The sequence below is a fragment of the Homalodisca vitripennis genome, chromosome X, assembly GCF_021130785.1.
Source record: "Homalodisca vitripennis isolate AUS2020 chromosome X, UT_GWSS_2.1, whole genome shotgun sequence".
In the NCBI taxonomy this organism is placed as follows: domain Eukaryota; kingdom Metazoa; phylum Arthropoda; class Insecta; order Hemiptera; family Cicadellidae; genus Homalodisca; species Homalodisca vitripennis.
In genome coordinates, this window is record NC_060215.1 from 110867863 (window position 1) to 110893441 (window position 25579).

Consider the following 25579-nt stretch of genomic DNA (forward strand, 5'->3'; position numbering starts at 1 on the left):
CTCGCCTAAAACATCGTATTGTCTTCTGAGATCTGATTCTGTATACTCTACAGTAGGCTGAGCATAGAGGGGTCCTCAGAGTCCGATCTACTTCCCACGGATGCCGTGCCTTTACTACAGTCTTCACACTGCCACATAGCGCCATTCGCGATCAATCCTTAAAGTTTAGCGACCGTGCGAATTCGGCAACACCCGGGGTGAAATTCGGCTTTGCACTCTGCGCACTTTTACATTTCCGAAGGCTTCGAAAATGCCTCATTACACTTTGAACGCACCATTACAAATGGAATGAAATCCACTCACACTCCAAATATCGCAGAACAAGTAATGCAGATTAATATATAATAGAAATATATTACACCCAAATGTTCGGAAGTATAGATATCCAGACAGACGCTCGCAGGTTGGAACGGGCGGGCAGGCAGGCAGAAACACGGTCTACTCTAGCTGTACGGAGCGCTTATCTCTGCGACCTTCCAGCTCGGCTGACTGATAACGAATGATGTGCAATGCAATGTGTGCAAATGTGCAATGATACAATTGTTTTAGAGATCGATTATAGTAAATTGGAATTAGAATTGGACAGTATAGAATTGGACATATCTGTAATGAGAATTTAGTCTGAGATGCATTTGATTTTGCATGTTTATTAATATTTTGCAAAATTCTGTAAATAAATGCAAAGAGAAAACGGCAATTAAAAAGAGCTTATGTAAACAAACACCTTGGATAACTGATTATTTATGTAGAAGAGTTGATAGAAGGAAAAGATTTATAGGCTAATGATTTCTAGACCTTATGATTATAAATTGAAGGAATACTACAGGTCATTTAGAAATAGGCTGAAAGTTAATATGAGAAATGCTAAAGAAAATTATTATTTGAAGAAATTTGAAGATTGTACTGGAAACTCACGAGAACAATGGAGAATGTTTAATGATTTAATTGGAAAAAACTCGAGATAAAAATGAAATTAATAAAATAGAAAAGGATAACTCACACATAATTACCGATGATAAGGAGATTGCATAAGAATTTAACTCTTGTTTCATAAATGCACCGAAAACCATTAAAAACTTGATTATAAATACTCAAAATCAAGTTATGTTTAATCAACAATTTCCAGGTAAAATTGTACCAAATTCCTTATTTTTTACTGCGGCAACTGAATTTGAAGTTTTAACAACCACAAAATCTTAAAAAAAAAACAATAAATCGTCTGGAAACGATAACATTAGCAGTTACATTTTAAAGAGATTTCGTATACATATAGTTCCAGTTCTGACAGATTTATTCCATCAAAGCATGTTAGAAGATGAATTTCTATCTTGCCTAAAAGAATCAGTTGTAATTCCACTGTTTAAAAGTGGAAGTAGAAAAAAAGTAATTGCTATAGACCTATCTCTTTGCTTTATGTGTTCGCTAAAGTCTTTGTAAAAATAATAAAAAGAAGATTAATTGATTTCTTTAAAATGTGTGGCTATTTAAGCACAAAACGATTTGGATTATCTAATCTATGATGGTATCAATGATGGCAAAAAATGTGCAGCTTTATATATTGATATAACAAAGGCTTTCGATTCAGTTGGATAAGATATTATTAGAAAAGTTTTGGTTAGTGGGTGTGAGAGGTCAACCCCACAAATGGTTTTAAAGTTATTTAAAAGACAGAAAGCAGTGTTTGAGAATAGGAAAAGTATACAGTGATTTTGAAACTGTTGAATGTGGTGTACCTCAATGTTCAGTTCTTGGTCCAATTCTTTTCCTTGTGTACATAAACGACCTATGTAATGGAGAATTAAATGGTAAATTGACAGCTTTTGCAGATGATACAGCACTGACGTATTCTGATTACAATTTGGGCTATTCGTAGACAAATCAATGATGATTTAAAAGTTTTAAATTTTTGGTTTAATAAAAATTCAATGCTCCTAAGTGACAAAACTAAATTCATGATATTTAATTTACGACGAACAAGTAACTTTGAATATGATGTATACTATCATCATTTTACGTACTCTGCGCTTGTTATTGTAAAAAGATTGACACAAATTTATCTTGGAAAGGTCATATAAATTCACTGAAGAAAGAGTTTTATAGAAGTTTGAGAAGCTTTAATATGTTGCGTAATGTATGTCCTCCAAACTTGCTACTGAATGTTTACCACGCTTTAATACACTCCAGACTAAGTTGTGGGCTTGTATGCTGGGGAGGTACGTATATATTCACGATGCATCCTCTCATTATATTTCAAAAATCCTTTATCCGCATTATTACGAAATCAAACAAGACCAAATTCATTCCTGGCCACTATTTTTTAATTTTAAAATACTCCCCTTGGGAAATGTTTACTTATATAAGGTATTAAAACTATTTTTCATAAGAAGCTCAAACCTGGCCCTCACACATAATATTAGATATAATTTCCGAAGTTTGCTTGTTCCAGTTCCAAAGCCTAATCTAACTGTTTTCAAACAATTTTTTACTTTTAATGCTCCAAGATTGTTTAATCATATTTCAGTTAAATTAGATCACTTAGCACCGTTAAATAGTTTTTAAAAAAAGTTTAAAATTGTGTTTATTTTCGTTGGATAATTGTGAGTGCTTTCTGAAAATTTTTGAATGAAATAGTTAATAATATGTACATATTAGTTTTTTTATCATATTTCATAATTCCAATTATTCTTTTTATTTTTACAAGTCCATGACTTGTTTTATAAATTTTGTATGGTTTTCTTATATTATTTATGTAGCGGTTTAATTCCTTCTATGAGTTTAGTTTTATTATGTTAGTTTAATCTGATGTGCATCCTTCATCGGGCTTTTGTCTATTGGATGCTCTATTATTTCACAATTATCGAATTTTTTTGTAAGTTCTTTTTTATTGTTAAGTTTACTTTTAGTTTTTTTTGGAAGATTATATTATTATTTAATTATTTTTAAGTTTGTAAATATTTCAAGATCGATGGTTTTATATTTTTTGTTGTTTTCGTTTGGTATAAATCTATTTTAAAGCTTGTAAATACTGTGAAATAAAATCTTTTTGAAAAGAATGAAATGAAATTTGAAACTCTGTCAGACTACATACTATACACCAAACATTTTAGGTATAATCTCATTTAAGATATTCCAACCATTTCACAAGTGCTATTGCCCGTAAAAAGAAGCATATGTAAGTATTTAACGCTAATTAATGATGGCGAAAAAAGTTGGCGTATAGACATCATTTGGAAACTGAACAACGAGTTGTTGCCGAAGTGTTCTTGTTATATGTGGACAAAAAGCTGAGGAGAACTCCTACTACACATTGCCCTAAATGGAACTTTGCAAGATATTCAGGATCAGCAAGGCAAATTGAAGAGAGAGTTCTTTCATTTGAGATGAAAGAAATATCACTTACACTGCAAGTGCTGTTGCCAGTGTAACTGAAGAATGGCTTGGAGAGCAGTATCTACATGAAGCAGCTTCAAGTAACCGAGCGTTAGGTGTAGTTACTCTACCTGGCACTAATCAGAAGACATTTTGGGTATGCACCCCTAAAGGAAAAGATTACAAAACTGGAAGAAAACGATCCAGAACAGTTTTTTCTCGGTGCAATGAAGGTTGTCATGGCACTTGCTCTGCCAAGCACATTTGTAAATAGAAAAAGTGTAAATACATTTCAAATAAAATAGTGTGAATATTTCTTGATAAATAGCGTTCTTATACTGTATTGAAACTGTTTATGGATCCTACAATCATCTGTTTACCGGTACATCCATAATATGAATATTTATTTTAAATTTCTTGCAATGTAAGAGTCAGTTGCTTTAACACTTATAAAATTTTGTGAAGTACAATTATGCGTATTTCTACAAAATGTGTCATAAACAATTTATTTATGAGAGAAATAATACAAAATTGTGTTTGGACGTTGCTTTCTAATTGTATAATATAATAAAATAGCTTCCCACACTAAAATTATTTTAACGTTTTTAGTTATTTGCAAAAAAATATAAAAGATTTTTATGTAATCTATTAATTTTTTTTTTATTTAAAAATACTTTAAACCGCAACAATATATTTTGTTGTTGATAGCATATATCAATACGATTAATTTGGTAACTTTTAGGTCATTGTCTAATTTTTATGAAAACTTATAAACTTTAATCTAACAGACTGCAAAATCGCCAATTTTAGCCTGGCACTTTTAAGTATTCACAAGGGGATATAAGATGTGAAAAAAATTTGCAACATCTCATATTTGCTCCTAGTCCTGAAAGGGTTAAAGGATTGCGGAAGTAACATGATTCTTCCGGTCATTTGCCATCGCTCAGTGATACATAAAATCAGTAACACTATGTTTGAGATTTATAATCTGATCACTCCCTCAGGTGAATAACTAACCTAACACATACAAACTTGACTGCAGTTATGTGTTAAGTTAGTTTTTCACCTGAGCAAGAGATCAGATTGCAGATCTCGGGAAGTAGTGTTACTGAGTTTCTGTATCTCTGAGCGGTGGCAAACGAACTAATTAAATTACAGCATTAAGAATGATAATATTCGAAAATTAAAATAACTAAATATAAGATAAAGTAAAATATAACTTAAAACAAACAATAGTAAATCATTAATTAAATACACTTATTCAACTCTCACTACCAGACACACTCGCCTTAGTTCAATTGGCATTCGAATGCTCCAAATGCCTCACACAAGGTAACCTTGACCCCAGAGACCAGTCACCTAGTCTCTGAATTGGCTGCGAGCACGCTTATCGATGGTCTTAGTGATTACTGAAAGAGCATTCCACAACCGGCAGGCATACATTGTATACTGTTTATTAAAATTAGTTGTTTGATGAATCGTAACATATAACAAAGACGCAGCTCTCATTGGGTTTCGTTTATTTACTCGTATTTCAGTCATAAACTAATAATAGTTGTAACTTTGACGGGGAAATACTAATATACATAACTGAATGGCAGTTAGGGCGTATAAAACACTAAACTTAAAAAATGTTGCAGCAAAATTTTAAACTAAAATACATACCTGATCAGAATCTCCCAGAAATACACTAAAAGCTGCAGTGTCAGATATCTGTTCAGTGGGGCAGTTCCCCTCCGTGTTCTCATTTCCAGTTACGTCATTTCCATTTGACTCGCCCGTTTCTTCATCATTTGCCTCGTCTATGTCTGGTATCGGTTTCTTACATCGCTTTTCCTCATCGATGTTTGATAGCACTAAGGCAACTAGTGCAACCACTGACTTGAAGTGCGATAAACTTGAGTACCTGTGGTACAAATAAAGGTAAAAACTAGTTTGTAAACGTTTCATTTAGAGTAGAAGTGTAGAAATGTCACTATAAGTCGATTTGGAATGCAAGTTTTAAAAGAGCTTAAAGATTGATGCACTGAAATGAGCCCAAAACGTATGAAGAGCATTTAGTACATGACGAGTACTTTTGTACAGAATAGATATTTTAAGTAATTTTAACTGTGATACTCACTCGATCTGGAAAACATCGAAAAAAATTTACAAAGAAAAACCAACAAAGTGCACTCTTGTATCCTGAAACATTATGGATCTTTTTTAAATATGATACAGGGGGGATAGAGTTTTGTTCTTATATGTATATTGTGACTAATATAAACGGTTTCAAACCAGGAACAAGAAAATTAGTTGCCGAAGAAATACTACATGAATCAATACCACCTTACTGATTGAGGGCTTTTACAGACTTTGTCTATACAATGTCCGTAGGGCCGAGGCCCCTAAAGAGTTGGTTGTAAGCTTTTGCCTGTACACAATCCCACGACTCGCAGTCGTAATCTTATTACGTACCTGGACGCTCTGAGTCATCATTTGACGTTCAAAAATAAGTTTTTATTTCTTAATGCATTGATAGAATGTATTCATGTCCATGAAAAAATACATCAAATTGATCAAAACAAAATATAAATGTAATATTCCTGCATATTCATGAGGAATTGGTACCTCAGGCTACTGTTGCAAAGTATCTTGGAATTCAATTTGGTGAATGTTTAAGGTGAATGTTGTTTGTAACTCGTTGGCTTTTTCAATATTATTGCTCTCACAGTATATGCAAAGTATAGGAACCAATATCTGATGAAAATTATGTACCACGCACTGATCTAGTCTCGGATGAGATACGGTCTGATAGTCTGGGGCTCAGCATCTCAGACGCTGTTGAAAAGAGTGTTTGTTCTTCACAAACATGCGGTTCGGTTGATAGCTGGACTCAGGAGAAGATGTTCATATAGAAACGTATTTTCGGGTTTAGATATGCATTTTTATTTATGTTTATGTGTACATTTACATTAGTTTATATATATTTTTACCATCGACATTGTCATACACAACCTTCATACTTTCAACACTTTGGTAGTGAACTTCTGATACATCCGAATAAAACTATTTTAATGGGAGGTATGGAGTAGCCCATTTACTTTATTTTTTATGTATTAACATCAAATGCTTACAAAACCTGTAAGGCTTTAAGCAAAGTAAATAAATATCGTGATGATTTCAATGGAATCTGACTTGCTGTTATTATTTTTATTATTTTATTTTACACAGTAAAACATATATTGTTTACATTATTCCAAGAATAAAATATAATTATACAATAATAACAATATATTAATAGAAAGTAAAAGTTAAGCTCATATTTAAATTAACTCGAGAACTTCATATAAACAAAAAAATACCCTTCCGACCAGATAACGTCCTAGTTTTGAGAAGTGAAATCATACGGGGCAAAGAGTTGAATTGTGATACATGTTTCACTTCATTTTCTATATTTATAACTAATATTAGTTTCTTTTGCTGCATCTGTGTTCTTCAATTTTAAACAAATTGCTGTTATTCAACACAAATTCAATGCATTGGTAAATTAATAAAGAGAGGAATGATACTTAAGATGCAATCTGATGGAAAATATTCTCTGAAATTCTCTCGCGGACTGAGACCCCAGACAACCAAAAATATCCCGATGGAAATAAAATTCTATTCTATTCTGAAGAAATCAAAATTTTAGTACACTTATCTCAGCTTGGATCCAAATACTTCAAGTTAAGCCACCCTAACATTCTTGTAGCCTACAACGTCAAAAGCCTTAATAAATCCAATAAGATGGTACAATTATGCAACTTTTATTCAACGAAGTCAATGATTTACGAGAAAGAAACGGCGAAAATTGTGAAGGTTTTATAATTGAACCCCAATTGAGATGAAGGTATTTTTAATTAAAGAAAGTAGTACAGTAGAGTAATGGACTTAACTAATTTACTGTATTACAGTAATGCACAGTTGATTTTATGTCATGCATAAATATATTATTTTCTCAAATATAAAAAAACTAATTGAGTAATCGATATTGCCCGCAATCTATGAAGGTTAAAATTTCAATTCCTGATAAATAGGATAGCTTTACTGTTCTTAAAAACAGTTTGAAAATCATCCTGAGTGTTTGATAACATTAATATAATAGTCAAGTAAGGGGATAGCTCAAAAACATATCGCTAGACAAGTAATGATGAAAAAGATTTTGTGGAAAGAAAGTTTAATTAAATATATTAATACTGGGAGACTTTTAAGACTTAGATTAACGGAAAGACTCGCCTGTTTCCTAGAATAAAATGATTTAGATTTTAACGTAGCAGATTTGTCGATAAAGTTATTATTTAAAACTACAGCAAATTCGTGAAGATCGTGGATGACTATCCCGTTGATTTCATGCGTCTCATGTTTACATGACTATAATTATAAACTAAATTATAAACTAGAATTGGTGATATTTTCCAATGGTTACCACCGGTAACAACCCATCCCCTGCCATGGTCGAATATTATTACGCTAGCAAGAAGTTCAAATGTTCAAACTTGTTTAAATTTATTATAAACAAGGCGCCATTGATTTTATAATACTTAAAAGTTTAATTTATAATCCTTCTGATGGGCCATTGATCTGCGAAATATAAGCATCTTGAAGTTTTTGTCTGTTAATTAAACACTTTTTTATTAAGTAACTCTGAACCCTCATAAACTGATAGTGTTTTGTGAATTAAATGGAACGCTCTGTTTGAATAGTCTCTAATAGCTTCTATAAATAAAATTTATGATTTGTGTTTCAACATCTCTTTTTAACACTATTCCAATTTTATTGTTGCAATATTTTTAGATAGTTTTCTTATACAAAATTATCAGTTTTGTTTTATTTCAGGTTCAGCGCACTTGCTTCTAAGAAACTACTAAATATAAGGCTAATTTTCTCTCTCTGAAAGATTAACAGAAATGATTAACTGTACCTCCCCTGTCTGATCTCAGGTTGATGCCTGTAATAGTTGTTTGTAAACTATAACCAAAAATCATATCTAATATGGTATTAGAGGTTTGGTTATGACTATTAGAATGACATTAAAGTCGCTAACAAACCAAAATATAAAGTTTGGATCGATTTATGTGTACGCGCATTTATTATTACGATATTTACCATCACGAAATTGTGTTTCAGTAACACTTTGTGTACGAAAACCAAAAAAATAGACGTTCAAAGTAACGAAATATCATTAATAATATATGTAAATTGTATATTCTCTTTGTCAATATTTTGTTCAACGTCGTGCTTCTGCCGGGTCTATGCGTAATGCACACAGTGGACGTCAACCGCTCAGCGGCGGTAAAAAACACATATACTAATTTCATATCTCAAAATCTGTGAAATTGTATATACAATAAATAAACCTTCTATCAAAATACATGTCGATTCATATCCCAATATTTCTATCAGGGATGAGATTGTTAGAAATTACACAAAAGTATAAAAAATATTTATAAGTAAAATACATGTTATTTAAGTAAAAAAATACACGCCTATATATTTTAATGTAAAAATATGTATCCTGAGAGCCGACTTTGTAGAATATAAATTTAAAGAAACAGGTAGAAGATTTTACAGAGGCCTTTCAAAAGGTGTTGTATTATTGACTTATATTTTTATGTTACCAGGTGGTCTCCAAAACGGTAAATATTTACTTAAGTAATAGCAGTTTTTGTAGAACATAAATAATAATAATAATAGTAATAATGCTCTCAGACGGTTTGTAATTTTACACTTTGTAATATTATTAGTATTTAACATATACCAGAAGGGTATATGGGGTGATTCCTACCACATCTTGACTGGGAGGTACTGAAAATTTGTAGTAGTAAACCATCCATTAGATCAGCCTAGATACGTCTAGGCATGCAAGGTGCTATAAGTTGGGGTCTAAGAGATGGACTGACCTTACTTCGGGTGATCCCCAATGAACTGGTAAAGTACCTCTCCAGGGGTGACACTACCAAGGTGTCGCTCAAGACCGAAGGGGGATTCTAATCCAACCAATGTTTGGGCTCGGAAAAAACGCTTATTTAGAGTCCTGCATGAGGTGGCCCTGCTACCAACATAACCCCAGGATCTAGGCTAGTGCCACGAATGTGCACTCTGCGCGGTGACGGCCCTCGGCAGTAGTGGTGCCAGTCCGGATATGACCAGTCTTCCCGGAATCGCACCATTCAAATTAAATTTGACTGGGGGCCCCCAATCCTACAGTGTGAGGCGACCCGTGCCTAGGGGATGCATGGGTCGCGAACGGAGCCCTTGGGGATTGGGCGCCCCCAAGCGTAAATAGCCTTACCTTCATGCGGGGCTCTGACGGGACGGACTTATTACTTTGCTTTATCGGTACTCGTGGGACCTTTATGGATTCTAATACAAAAAAAAAAAAAAAATTATAAAATAAATACCAACAGGTCTTGATCTGGAACGATTGCACGATTGCAACAGGTAGTTGCATCCGGCAACCTGGCTTTGGATGTCTCTGCCTGTTCCTCATGCACAACTACAGGCAGACTCAGCAGTTGGTGGTGCAAGTGCAAAGGTTGAATCCATTGACACAGACTCTGAAGCATGTGAACTGGATTACAACCTCAAGCTCTCTTTTAAATAGCGCAAGCTATGGGCGATGGAGCAAAAGAAAGCTGAAGGCAACTGGCTTCCGGACAGTGAATGGAGGAGGCAAACGGGCAAGATGTCAGCTAATGAAAGGAAGAAATTGAGAAAGCAGAGGGAGTCAGCACCGGGGGGAACTGCAGGCGCTAACTCTACTCCGGGTGGGAGCGCCGGGTGGGCGCTCGGGCGGCTCTGCGGCGGAATAGTCCCTGCCTAAGAGGCGCCCGACCGCATTTCCTGAGCAAGCAGAGTGAGCATGCACGAATACCAATCCCTCAACGGTGAAGTGAGTGGGACACACATTCGGGAAAGTTCAGACGGGACACAAGCTTGCCTTGGTCCCTGAGAGCTTTCCTTAGAGACGCTTCTCGGAGGAGGAGGGCGTAGAGCTGCGGGGGCGCATCCTTGACGAGGTACTCTCAGCGTAAGTTGTGTTCCTTCAGTTCAAGAGGTGCTTCTCGGAAATGGGGGCTCTCGTCATGCTGTGTGGCAATGACGAGACCAGGGATTGGCTGCGGGGTCTGGCTCTAGGGCTGGGGATCAGTGACCCTGGCGGGATAGTTGTGATCTGTGGGGACTACAGAGAAGTCATAAGATCTATCAAGGTCTTCCACAGGGTCGATGGTCCTATGGCCTAGAAGGACTCTGCGACCATTCTTATAGCCATTGTAAAACAGAATGCTGGGATCTCCATGGCCGACTGGAAGGTTGTTGGAGTTATCCACACGGGAGCCTCGAGAACGATGGTCATTTTGGTTGATGAGCAGTCTTCACCTACTCTTAAAGGGAGGAACTAGAGGGTGTTCATTGGTGATCAAGGTCCTTCAGGTTAACCTGAAGCACAATAAAGCTGCTTCTGCTGTATTCTGTAGACGCTTGCTGTCCAAAGATTTTATGTGGCCCTGATAGAGGAGCCTTGGATTTGCAAGGGAAAAATATTAGGGATTTATATGGAAGGGTTAAAAGTTGTTTAGCGCCCAGGTTAATTTTTGTTACAGGACTCTCGCCACAGTTAGGCTGATGGTGGTTGGGACTGGACGAACCCTGCTGATTGCATCATCTTACCTTCATCTGTGACCATGATGACGGGTAAGGCTAATTGGATATACAGTTAGCGTGTGTCTGACGAGCCCTCCCTCTCTGATCATGCTCACATCTACTTTAAAATCGGATAACTGTTGTTTGAACAAGTTCAGTATAGGAATCTAGAAACACAATCTAGGTATCATACAAGGAAAACCTCAGGGCACAATTAGGATCTGACTCTACTAATGGGTAACGGATTCACAACACGGAGCAGCTTGACAAATCTGCCGATAGTCGGACTTCTGCGATTTTTGGCTCTTTTGACCTCAGCTGTCCTGTTATCAACAGGAGTAGATCTAAAGTAGCCTGGTAGAGCTCTGAACTGGCCTCTTTGAGGAAGAGGGTCAGGGCATTATTCAGGAGAGCCAAAATTTGGGTACTTGGGAAAACTCTGCACCGGTATCGATAGTGTGCAGGATTGTGCAAGGCCTCAGAAGCTGTTAGGAAAAAATCTTATTTCACCGCTTGGTGGTCTCAAGGACGACCAAGCTGTTTACATTACTGAAACGGAAAGAGTTCTAAAAGTTATTATGGGAACACACTTTCCGGACTGTATTTTTCATGACAGTGATCAACCATTCGACAGTGAGGGGAGACCTAACGTGTCGTAACCTTTAGAAGGATCGAGTTGGCCATCAACTCTTTCAGTCCCTATTAAGCTCCATGGGAAGACGGGGTGAGACCGGATTGCTTACAGAGGGGGCTGGATATTCCCCTTCCCCAGCTGTGCAGACTGTTCGGAGCCTCCGTGGCCCTCAGGTACATTCCACTATCCTGGAGAGTGTCCAGAGTAATTTTTATACCGAAGCAGGGAAGGACTCGCATGAATCGACCCAAGTCTTTCAGGCCGATATGCCTGTCTACCTTTCTTCTAAAAACCATGCAGAAGATGGTAGCTACGTTTGTTTGTGAGGGATCTCTTTTAGAGCAACCTCTACATCCAAATCAGCATGCCTACACTCCTGGAAGGCCCTGCATCAATTGGAATGCAAGGTTGAGAAGACGCTGGCAGCAAAAGAGGTAGCCATAGGTGTCTTTCTGGACATCGAAGGGGCCTTTGACAATACAGCTACTCAGGCGATTATCAATGCAGTCTCTAGACGTGGTATTGATGGTCAAATATGTGACTGGATAAGGGCCTTGCTCACTGACAGGTTGGTTGTTACAACCCTCATGGGAGCAAGTGTTAGTGCGAGGACTATGAGGGGCTGTCCGCAGGGTGGCGACCTTTCTCCTCTCCTGTGGAACCTAGTTGTGGACGACCTGATAATTTCTTTGAATAGTAGTGGTGTCTTTGCACAGGGGTATGCAGATGATATTTTGATTCTTGTAAGTGGCAAGTTTAACACAACAGTCACCGAACTGACCACTGGTGCTCTGAACATGGTGGGAAATTGGTTCAATAAGGTGAGCCTCACTGTCAATCCCACCAAGTCAGCTGTGGTTGCGTTAACAGGAGGCGACAGATGGAGGGCATTGGTCCATTTCTATTCAGAGGCTCTTCCATTGAGCTGAAATCTGAGGTCAAGTACCTAGGCGTGATCCTAGATGGGGTTCTAAACTGGAGACCTCATCTAGAAAGGGTCATCGCCAGGGGTAAATGGTCTTTAATTCAATGCAGATGCGTGATAGGTGGGTTTTGGGGATTGAAGCCGAGGTTTTTGTACTGGCTTTCTGTTTCCGTAGTCAGACCTGCACTAATGTATGGAGCCGTTGTCTGGTGGAAAAAAACGGAGGCCAAGATGGTGGTAGCTCGTCTGGCGGGTATCCAAAGGATGCCTGCTTCACTATGTGGCTTTTCCTAGTGCGCCAGGTGCAGCTCTAGACAGTTGTCTCAACCTCGCCCCCTGGACATTTTTATTCGGGCTATAGCCAGGAGTAGTGCCTACTGTCTTTAGCATACGGGACTCTGGTCGGTTGCAGCAGTGGGCAATGTAGAATTAGCAACCTGATTCAGGAGGATGTTCTGCACACGATCTCTGATCAGTGAAATTTTCAAACCCAATTCGTAGTGAGCACGTAGGAGGTAGGACGTACACGTGTTAATATTTCATCCAGTTCTGTAGATTCGAGGATTTCATGATGATGTGGATTATTATTATTGTTACAATTGTCATGAACTTCTGCTATTGGTAACAAACTCGTTAAAAAAACTCTAAAGCTTAGCTGTAAGATTCATGTTGGGCGCTAATGACAATTTATTACTAATATGAAAGTTACTACAAATTTTCATACAAAAATATTTAAAATGTCCACGTTTATTCTGCATAAATTCATTAAGTAGATTCCTAAAACAAGTTATAACTGCTTTTTATATTATCATTAAATAATGGTAATAATACTTTTTTTTCTTAACATAACCCAAATATTTGCTATATCCTTTACTTTATTTTCTTACAAAGAAATTAGAAAGTAAGTATTATACTTCAAACAGAAAGTATATTTTAAAATAAAGATGTTTACACAACAGGGTAGTATTATGAATTAAACACGTTGCTATTAAACTCTTGTCTGATTTTATACTATTATGTTATTTAGGTCCTAAATCAATTAAATACGACTAGGAAACTGGTTTTATATAAGACTATGGGTTTAAGTGGAAATGAGAAATGAAAAGTAACAAATAAATAATGTGATGCTCTTTATTCTCACAGTCTTTTTTATTTACAACTTATTGCAACTATCTACTTAGTTACGATATTCAGCAGTCCATTAAATTATTAGACTACATTCTTTTTTTTGTATATTGTTCATTAATTATGTTTGTGAATTTTGAGGCAAAACAGTATTATGGATATTTTCCAACGTTGTCTTTTATATTTCGAGGACTGTAGCCGGTCCTCTTCTTCGAGTAGAAAATATTGAAAACATAACTTTAAGCGAACACAAAGATTATACTCAGTACGTTAATCAAGGTAACAAAATATTAACATATTATGGGGCATATTAAGAGAGTACAGACTCTCAAAACGCAATGTTTATTATAACGTAACTGTTAGCGATATAGCGAATATCAGTAATAATGTTGTCCATTACAAAATCTGTTCGTTTGTATACTTATTCTTGATATTTTTAAACGTTCTAAATTAAATATGAAATACTAGTTATTATTCTATTTATCTGTCCGTAGATAACGCATTTGTAGGCTATCTATAATTATCTGTATAAATAAACTTAATAAAGACAGCTCTGAGGTACTTAATAGTCTGATGAATATAAGTATTTAATTGCTAACAATGGACTTCAGTCACTAACTAGTTATCCAACCCTCACAACAAAGCAGCCTGAAAGATGCATTGATCATCTGCTTGGAAATTAAGTCACTTATACGAAGTATTAACTGATACCGCGATAATAGCAAGCAACATAAAAGATCAGTGTATGACAGCTGTGTGGTTATGGTAGTGGGATTGCATGGTGGGGCGGGGTGGAGGCAACAGGTGATGCCATGTCGGTCAAGGTTGCCTCCTTGGCTTATCGCACGTACTACAAGAAACGGACAGTTTACTGGGTAATATTGTTTGGAATGATGTATATTTACAAACAAATGCTTCGCGTTCTTTTAACGTTTTGTAAAGTATAGTTAATACATAATTAATGGATTAGCTTGAGAATGAAAAGATGAACTTAAACTCAAAAATAATAAAAAAAATAATTAGGTTGAAGTCATTAATTTACGTTGATAATAGTAAACGTATAAAAGCTAGCAGTGTATTGATATAAAGGGTTAAAAATCTGCCCAACGATAAAAATTTGAGGGAATATTTCAAAAATTTCATAAATAGGCTTAACAGTGATATCCGAGTCACTAAAAAAATAATTATTCCTCACTTTTAGTTCTTTGAAAACATTAAGAACGATTAAAACACACATGGGAAATATTTAAACAGAGAATAGTCAGAAATGTAACAATACTAATGTAGATGTGAAGTAGCAAATATTTTAACAGTTATTTTAAATGAGAGTATGATGTACTAAGTAGATTTAACGATACACCAGATAAATTTTAATCGCTCGACTAAAAAAAATCAATTTACTGGCTTTCATAGGACAATCCATTTTTATAGAGACTGTTCCAGAATATGAACTTATAAGTGTTGTTGAGTCCCTACAAATCGAATAGAAAACAGTGTGTAAGAACGGAAGTCAATTGGGTGAGATAAAGCATGGAGTGCCACAAGGATTGTGGCTAGGGGCTGCATTGTTCTTAATTTTTATGGATAAGTAGTTTCTTTCACTCACTTTACAGCACTGAGATGTATTGATTACAGTTCAGACAAAAACGTTAACTTTACGTTACGTTAAAAATTAATTCTGAGTTGAAGGTTTTGTGAAGGTGGTTCAACAGTAATATTTTCTTTCTTAGTGTAAATAAAACTAATTATGTAAACTTCAGTCAGTGAGAAAAGTTAAGTTTTCTTTTTAAAACTGTTTATTAAGAATTAATTGTCTCTGTACACTGTGAGATATGTAGTGCACATTGTGCTCAAAAAGAACAAAAGGGCCATATTAAGTATTTTAGTGGTGATGTTAGATTCAAAACTAAATTAGAAAACGCACATTTCATAGCTTAAGACAACATTAATTATAATTCATATTTTTTATTTTTTTTAAAGAATGTGTGGATAATTACCGGAGAGAGAACACTTTATTTTCCCCCAAATCACAGTATAAAAAAATGTATAAACTTTATATAATTAGCCTGGGTAAAATTTAAAATAATTTTTAAAAGGAGCAGACTAACAGGCACACTCTGTCCATAAAATCAAAACTATCGAAGTTATGGTAATATAGGTATAGCAGTACGCCACCAGAAAAAAAAAACAATATTTCTTTAAACAACTTACAGATTGGGTAATTACAGTGCAAAATGTCGATAAATTCCCTTTTGACAAACAATTACTTCTTGAAGGTAAATCTTTTTACTTCAATCAGGCTTTGCTTTGGATGTTCTTTTAAAAAAGTCTACCTTTTTATGTATTCATAAAAAGAAAGATGTTAAAAACGTTTGATCTGCATTTCTGTTTGATCACTTATCAAATCTCGAAAGATATGTATCAAAATGGGTATACCTGAGCACGATACTTTATTTATTTATTTATGGCAATTATTTTTGATATTATATTTTAACTGTAAATATTATTAGTATACTACTGTATTCATTATTTTTTATTGTTTTTTCTAAATAGTTATGGAAGATTACTTACATATAAATTATCAAAGAACCTTTATATTTTAACGATTATTTATAGTTTAAAAGTTACTTAACGAATAATGATTAGCAATAACTTTTAAGGATAAGTTAAAATATTAATATTTATTTTATAATTAAAAATGTTTTGTTTATAGTTTAAAATATGCTTATGTTTTAAAGGACTGTTCAAAGATTTCTATGACATTTTAAGATTACTTATAGTTTAAGAACTATTTAAAGATACAACTATTACTTATGTATTATTTATAGTTATTTTAGATTATTTCAAGATTAAAGATTACTTTAAAGATTTAAAAATACGTATAGTTTAAAGATAATGTAGAGATTTACTATTCAATAGAATCTTAACTATAATAGAATAACTTAAGCGCTTAATAATTGATCTATTGGCATTGTTCCTACTATCACTACTGATTATTTTCGTAGTTTTAGATAGACTTATTTAGCTGTATTTTAATATAGCATTTCAAGTTTTTTGTATAAAAAAATCTCCACTTTACAATTGCCTAGTAATATATTATTAATAGTCAACTAAGGCTCAATCCTTATCCATTTTTGCTCTAACAGTTTGAATTTATGCACTGATTTTATATTCTTACAGAGGGCTTTCGGAAGTTTTCCACCACATTTTAACGGAACCAGTACCTATGAAAATTGAACAAAAAGGTTTCTTTGAACATGTGTTCCCAGGAACCTATACGTATAGTTTTCGTCCATTCTTATGTGTGTTTTTTCCTAATATTAATGTTTTAACCTATGATGACTAGTGGGGACGTATTTATATGTGTGCCAAGTTTCACGTTTATACATTGTATCCACTCTGTGTGAATTCAATAGTGCCTTATTTAAGTATAAAAGCTTTTACTAAAACTATATATGACATTAATAGAGATATAAAATGAAATAGTTTATACATGGAAACCACCATCAACACAAATCAATTGTTATATCTGAAAACTCGAACGTTAAAAATAGTTAATTAATAAATAAGGATATTATTTAATTATTAATAAAAACATTAATAATGAAATTTCTTTTACACTTTTTTAGTACAATAGAATAAAAAAGGGGAAGATTAAATTAATTTTTTCAAAGAAAATTACTTTGAAATCCATAATATACTCTTAAGCTATAAAACAAGAATCTACAGTGTCGATAAAAAATCAATATATGTTGCTAATGTCTGCCCTTTCAGTGACTAAGTTTAATTAAAATTAAATTCATCAGTAAATTTTATAAAAAAATAATGTGTATCTTCCTGTCTGTCTATCTAGGAATATCTAGACAACGATAAATCCAAGTTTAGAAAACTTTACTGTCGTATTTAGCATGATAACAGTTTTTAGAAAACATCATAGGCTTTTATTTTGTATAAACAGTATAGGTTCTTCGTTCTATAAATATGGGAAGCTGCTTATTATTTATGTATCTAACTTCTAATACAGGTAATTCAAATCAATGTTCCGAAATAAAACAGCACAGCTAATTTCATGATCTAACATTCCAAAAATAACTTTGGTTTACCAACATTTAACAGCTCACTTATTTTTCATTAATTATAATTGATATGTATAACACTCAAAAATTATCATGCTAAATAGTTGTAGTTGATTTTCATTGATCAAACACCATGAATGTATTTTACTACTCGAAACTGCATATTCAATATTTTATTGGTAGTTGGTATGTTTTCACTCACTACATTATAACCATTTTTTTTCTGCATGATGGGCTTAAAATTAATCAGTTTTTTTAAATGTATTTATTCCTTGTAACCTATGGTAACATGATGTCATTATGTTTAATTCATTGATAAAGATAGATCTTTTTTACCACAGAGTTATTGTTTTGGGTAAGGACGTAAATAGCCTGGTGTTTGATCGGAGGAGATAGTTATAGTTTTTCCATTTCATTTCAATTGTAATATTATTTATCTTTGTACTATTTTGATTAAGTAACTTACTAATAATGGTAGTAAATGAAGGTGATGCAAATGTTTGTGATGGGGTTGGGTGCGAGGAGTTTGAAGAATCACGTGATGTCTGTAATCATGTACTTTTTTTGAAGATATCAATAGATTGAAACTCCTTCATTTAAATATAAGGAGTTATTTTAAAAATTTCAATAATTTTTATTAGTGTCACTCGAGGCACTCAACTTTCAGTTTGACATCATCATTGAAATTGACGGAGACCTGGCTGGGCGAGGGACGCTTTTTGCTTTGATTTAGACGGTTTACGATGTTGTACGCACGATACAGAAACTAAACAGGAACAATGGGACACTTATTATACGTGAAAAAAGGGACTATCAGCTACTGTAACGGAGGTGGTGATTGGTGACGTTTTTGGATTGACTGTTGACTTTACTTTTCACAAAACTATATTTAGCTTACTGGCGGTATACAGGACACCATGACAGTAACAAAGACATATTCATTGAAGAACTGGTACAGATTTTTACGAAAGAAAAACGAAAGATAAAACATACATTTTTCTTGGAGATATTAAGTTATAGACATATTACAAAAACAACTTGCATGTAGACCGATACTTGAATACTTTGTGTGGACATGGGTTTGTAAACTGTATAAACTTGCGACCAGAGTGACTGGACGACAGCCTGCCAGACCTTGTATTGATCACGTGTTTGTGGACCATAACGACTTTTGATAAGGTAAGGGCCGGGATTTTGGCGCACTGACATCACTGACCACTCAAGTACTTTACTAACTATACAGGTTGTGGAAAATGGGGTTGAGGCTCGCTGCGATCCTACAGTTAGTCGTGGGTTCGTAGATAAGGAACAAATTTACGCTCTCCTCCGCGAACAGAAATGGGATTCTGTGACTTGGGACGAACGATGTGTTAGAGAGCTCTCGGTGTTTTCGGGAAATTGTTTCTTCTATCGTTGAAAATTCTAAAAAATCTCCAAACAAATGTTCATCCAAAAAGAAAAAAAAATTAAACCCTGGATAAACGGAAGGCCTCATCACGTCAATAAGAAAACGCGACAAATTGAGTAAACAAATTAAAAAACAGCCCTTTAATACCGATTTGAAAAACGCTATATTTTTCAAATTATCGCAATAATTTAAACCATCTAATAAAAAGTGCAAGGAAACGGTACTACAGAGAGGAAAATGAACTCATCGTCAAACAATCCTAGAGTTTTTTGGGAAACAGTCAACGAAATTGCTGGCAGACAAACAAAGAAAGATTCCTTCCCTATCACAAAATATTTGAAAAACTTTGAGGGAGAGTTGAACCTAAATAAGTGAAGGGAGTGGCCGACGAGTTTAACGCGTTTTTTCTCCGAGGTTGGATCGCCAGCTGGCCTTAGCCATTGACGACAGTGGGACTCCATTGCTAGTGAACGACAGCGACTTTACTACAGGACACTGACTTTGGTAATGCACACGGTTACTGAGCTGACATACTGATACTGTGAACAGACTACGAGGTGGCTCTACCCCGGGCCATGATGGCGTGTCTGCTTCTCCTGTTAAAGGAAAATGTACATATTTTTGTAAAAAACCATTATTGCACATTGTTAAACTTAAGCATTACATCAGGAATTTTTCCAAACGAATTTAAAACAGCTAAAGTCATTTCCTTTCATAAGTCTAATGATGTCACGTGCAAAAATAATTTTGTATCGTCCAATTTCATTGCTCAGTATTTTTTCTAAAATAATTGAAAAAAAGTTGTAAAAGGTCAGTTTGTTCAGGTATTTGAATCAAAAATCTATCTTAACGATTTCCAGTATGGATTTAGATAGGAAAAAAAAAAAACATTTCAGACGCTTTGTTTGCTTTATCAAAAAACATTAATGATGCTATCACTTGCAATGATCGTTGTTTGTTAGTCTTCACTGGACCTTGCAAAAGCGTTTGATTCCGTAGACAGAAGTAAAACTATTACACACAACTGGAATCCATAGGTTGTCGAGGGCTATCCCTATCTTGGTTCCGAAGTTTCCTCTCTGATCGCAAACAGTTTGTCACGGTTTGTGTGGGGTAGACAGTGGGAGAGGGCCATTGATGTACGGTGTTATTCAGGGAAGTACCCTTGGAACCAATTCTCTTTCTTGTTTATATAAACAATGTTGTCAAGTTAGATATATCCGGCCAGTGTTTTTATTTGCCGACGACACTGTGGTTTTATGTCGGGGGAAAAAACTGGGACGATGTCTATAACAATGCGTTACATGATTTGTCTGTTCTTAAAAAAAGTGGTTTGATTCAAAATATTTTATCTCTGAATGTTTCAAAAAACGAAATTCATGCCAATCTCACTAAACACAGAGATCAGACCACATTTTAATTCTCTTACTCTGCACACTTGCGGCAGCTGCATTAATACAACTTGCAAATGCGAAACAGATTGAAAAAGTGGAGAAATACAAGTATTTAGGTGTAAATATTTGATACGAGAATGAAGTGGATGCCCATGTTGAATATTTAATGAATAAACAAAATTCGGAAATACATATTTGGATTCAAACAATTACACGGATATTAACATTTTCTGAAATAAAACTTGTCTATTTTGCGTACTGTCAGTCTTTGTTTTTGGGGGGGGGGTATTGTTGCTTGGGGTGGAGCGCTCAGAACAACTTTGGAACCATTATATAGTCCAAAAATCCAATTTTAAAAGCCGCGATTGGAGTTGGTACTAGGTTTCCGAAACATGATCTATTTAATATTTTGAAGTTCTCAGGGCATAAGACAGCTTTATGTAAAAACCATCTTTACTCTACATATTCATAACAACCGAGATTAATTTTTAACAATGTATCCCATACATTACTCTACACGAACCGCAAAGAATCGATAGGAATACAGCCACTGCAGCTAAAACAGGTCTTTTTCAACCAACAAGTCCATTTTATATTGCGCATATATTTTATAGGAATATTCCGAGCTATTTGAGAAACTCTGGAGGATGTTCTGTAAGCTCTTATAAAAAGAGAGTGCATGGCTGGATACTTAGTATTGGGCAAAGACGCGGCCGATTAAAGCGTCATAGTCTCGGGATACAGATAAGCCTACCTTGTCCTCTTCACTGACCTTGACAAACAATCCACTATCCGTTATCTTACAGTTAATCACATCCTCCGGCGGTTGGCGCGCCTTGTCTGTTGGTTGGGCCTTCGCGGGTGGCTATTGTTGGGCCCGGCGGTGGTGCTGGACGGTTTGCCAAATCACAGTTTTAAGACCGCTGGTGTTTGATGAACAGCAGTCGTCGTATTGGGGCCGGGGCGGTGGTCGCTGGCGGTGGCCCGGTTGCGGATGTGGTGCGTTGGTACGTACTGAAAACGCGCTTCTCGTCGGGCTGGCTCTCTCGTTAGAGCAGAATTATGTCCATAACCACAACATGCATTTTTTTGTTTATTTTATTTTATTACAGACTTTCCCTTTTTTTTTTTATTAAATTTTGGACCTCCTCTCACCCAATTTATTACCAATGAAAATACTCCATACTCGTCATAATGTACCAGACCAAAAAAATGTCATTTTAATTTTAACCTCCTCAATTAATTGTATATATATTGGTTATGTTACATTAATGGCTCGCACCCACGCCACAGGCTTCAGCCTATGTGGGTTTCAAAGGTCAATTTCCTTGAATGTTTTGTAAAGTTTTATTTTGTAAAATTTTTGGAAATAAATCTTTACGTTTTGAATTGAATTGAATTCTTATATGGATTATAGATAGTTATAGTTGAATCAACATTGTATTAGTGATAAATTTTAATTTGTTTTTGTATGAACTATTTCATTTGAATATAAACTGAGAAATAAAAAATTGACATTCGAGAGAAAACTATAAGACGTATTGTAATTACTTTAACTCTTTGCCTTTCAGTTTATATAACCTTAAGAACTATAACTAATGTATGTGAAACACTTTTAAAAATACAAGCTCCCATAGAAATACTTTACTGCTTAATCTGGTTGTGTACTGATAAATAGGCTCTAAACAAAAATTTATTTGCCTAAGATAAATTAATATAAACTACCATAATGATAAATATTACAATGTTCTAGGCCTATTTTTATTGAAATTATGTTAATAAATAGAAATTTAATAGTTATATGGTTACGTTACTCTGGGCAATCAAATAATAGTTGCGTCATCCCACCTTTAAGGTAAGTGTAGAAGAGTTTGTAGGCTTAAGCTGGTATATAGATTATATCAATTTTTAATTAATTTTATTTCAAGTCCATTTTAACCGATTTTCGGCACATAATTGAAAATAAATTTGCAACTGGAATAAAGCTCCCTACACTAATAGTTGATCATCTTTCAATAAGGCCTTATTAAAAACTGTTGTAGGTAAAAACATTTTAAATATATACGTTAGTTACTGCTCCAGGAAATGAAAAGTATTTTATTTTATAGATACAATTGTATCTATTAAATAAAATTTATTATTTAAGTCAACATAATGTAACAGAAAGGCATATTTGTAACGTTTTTAGAAACATTTTATTAGTATTTTCTTAAGGAAAATAAACATTTTATAAATAAAATTTACTTCCCACCAACCAATTTTTGTGTATGCATTCTTAACGGAAATATTTTAAATTTTGGCCCGGTTATGAAATTCTGATTTAAATTCCTTCTTTCGTCATGAAATAATAAACGAAATTTGTGTATTTTCTCTGACTTTAGAAATTGAAACTAATAGGGCTCTGACCAAAGTTTACTTAAAAAAAATCTATAAAAATTATTTCAACCAAAAACTAAAACTCTGAGCATTCCACTATACGTAAACTAACACTATTCACTATCATATTATTATATTTTATCCAGTAAAGTATTCACTATATGAAATTATATTTTAAAAATTGTTTGAGAAATCGTTCACCCACTTAATCTTTCTCTTTTTTATAAGAGTGATTAAATTATTGCAAAACAAGAACATTTTCGAAATACTTCTATGCCAAGGAGCCTACTTTGACATACGATTACCTTTTCCTTTTGGTTGCTAAAACAGGAAAATCTAGTTCAATTAATGTAAGATTCGACAATGAGTTGTAAATGGATTTTCGAACTTATTATGTGATGCACTGTGATATACGATATTGAATAGAACTGAAAAAAATCTAATATATATTGTATAAGTATAAATCCATACTTACCGCCACCCCTTCCAGAATACAGAACCATGAGGGATATTACACCACGGAATCTTCTGCATCTCCGCAAGACAGGATCCGGAAGCTCCCAAAATCACACCTATTAAACCTACTGTATGCACACTAAGGAGGACAAAACTGGACTGCAGCTGCGGTTTGTTTGCTACCGAACCTCTGAGGTTATTTGCAATTGTTCATTAGCCTACGCCATATAATTCCTCTTTTACGACTAATAAACCAGAAACCTTATCTAAAAGTGCTTTTCTTGGATCTCGGATATACTTGTTTCTGTTAATAAGAGTACGCCTTTAGATGCTGACTAATACATCCAATTAAAATATTTCACCGTACACGTCAACTTGTTTGGTGAACTTCTTATTAGTCACGTAGCTGTTTCATCGGTTTCTGTCGATATGTCACGAACCTGCTGCTGAATGTCGAGACTGTCGTATAATTGGTGATTCTGCGAAGTTAGTAAATACATTCCTGGAGTATTGTACATGAGCAATTCTCTCATTTGAAGTAAGTTTGCTTCATTTACAAGAAAAAAACATAAAATTTGTAAAATAAAATGAATAAATAAGTGATATAAAAAAAAATAGAACGTTACTTATTGAGAAATGAAATGTACCTTATTCCTCAGGCGAAAAAGCCTTACATTTATTGTTTTATATTAATGTACATGTACCCACATTACCTAGTGTTTTTCCACCTGAAGAGGAAGATATCTTTCAATATTCGAAACTCTGTGTTAAATTGTTTTTAATATACCATAGAAGTCATCCGAAATCTTATTGTCTATTCAAACCATCAATAATAAACTTGAAAGAAAGTATAAACAAGTGTATATTTGAAAAAAGGATAAATACTTCCCATGATTAAAACTTGAGATTAAAGCAGGTACATGTACTGAAACATTGTTCAGTGGATCTACAATCTATTTGGTGGCAATTGAAGTAGGATGGTTCTGTAAGCAAGTTTTGTATGGATAATAATGTTATCTTCCCACTCATAAAACCCGCCAAACATTAAAAAATAGTAATATCCTCACCAGCCTGCTGTTTAAGGGCTCAAAACAAGCTAAGGAACTACCGCTGCCCGTGATTTAAGTTCAAGTTCAAAATCTCTTTGTTCAATAAATTACAAATAATACAAAATAACAATTTTCTCCCAATGCGCGTGCGGGAGTACGGTTGGGTTTAGAGTTTTTCTTATGTTTTAAATGCAAATATCAAGTTCAATAATAATATAATACCACATTCTACGATTGTTTACTACTATGAGGTACAAGCGGTACAGACTAAGCAGTCTATATGTTTTATACAATTACTTGCTTTATACAACTATAACAAATATATAAAATATAAAAAATGCAACCAATACAAGCATAACAAGAAAAAATAAATATACAAGCACATAAATAAATAAATAGACAAGCACATATAACAAAAACAATTTAGATCCAGATAACAATTAATCAATACTTTAGGTTTATTCAACTAGCATATGTTTTAAATATTCAAGTGCTTTCATCTTCACCCTGGATTTCTTTTCAAACATATCCTATCCAGTATTTCGAATCAAGTTGCGTCGCAGAGCAAAGTCAATCAATGTGTTAGAATTCTGAAATAAATTACAATAATATTTGTTTTTACATGAAACTTCCGTAGGCTGCAACGTTTTCAGTAGTACTCAGTTACTTTGTGTGAGCATTTTTATTATTATTGTAACATTAGTTTCTATGTTGTGCTCTATTCAAAAAGACTAGCGTCCAGTTATTCTAACTAGTACATACAGTGAGTTTAGTACCAAAGGTACTTTAAATAGTGTTATCTGTCATTTTTAATTAATATAACCGATTATTTATCAATAGCCAGTTTCATATTTGAATAGAATACTTCATTTTTTTCTATATATGATTTTAATAAATAGAACGTTTAATAAATGTGTTTAATGATAGTTTTTTTACCTCAATTAAATCTTTCTTGGACTAATTAGTGGTACATAAGGCTGCAAGCACGTCTTAATACCATGCTTAAAATGAAATTAAAATACTAATGTTTACTCTTTAGATTATTTGAATTCTAATAAAGCACGTTGTCGTTGAGGCAAAATAAATATAAATGAGTTCTAAT

The 25579-nt window shown here is 34.2% G+C and overlaps 1 protein-coding gene across 1 annotated transcript in view; it reads right to left on the bottom strand.

Annotated features, from left to right (window-relative positions):
• Window positions 1-23569, bottom strand: part of LOC124368568 — a 36529-nt gene extending 12960 nt beyond the window's left edge. The window contains exons 1-2 of the mRNA XM_046825810.1: window positions 23448-23569; window positions 5035-5275 (exon numbers count right to left, since the gene is read on the bottom strand). Of these exons, the coding sequence (XP_046681766.1) occupies window positions 5035-5275; window positions 23448-23506 (300 nt within the window). The 5' untranslated portion in view covers window positions 23507-23569. The remainder of the gene's footprint in view (window positions 1-5034; window positions 5276-23447) is intronic.
• Window positions 23570-25579: the final 2010 nt, after the last annotated feature.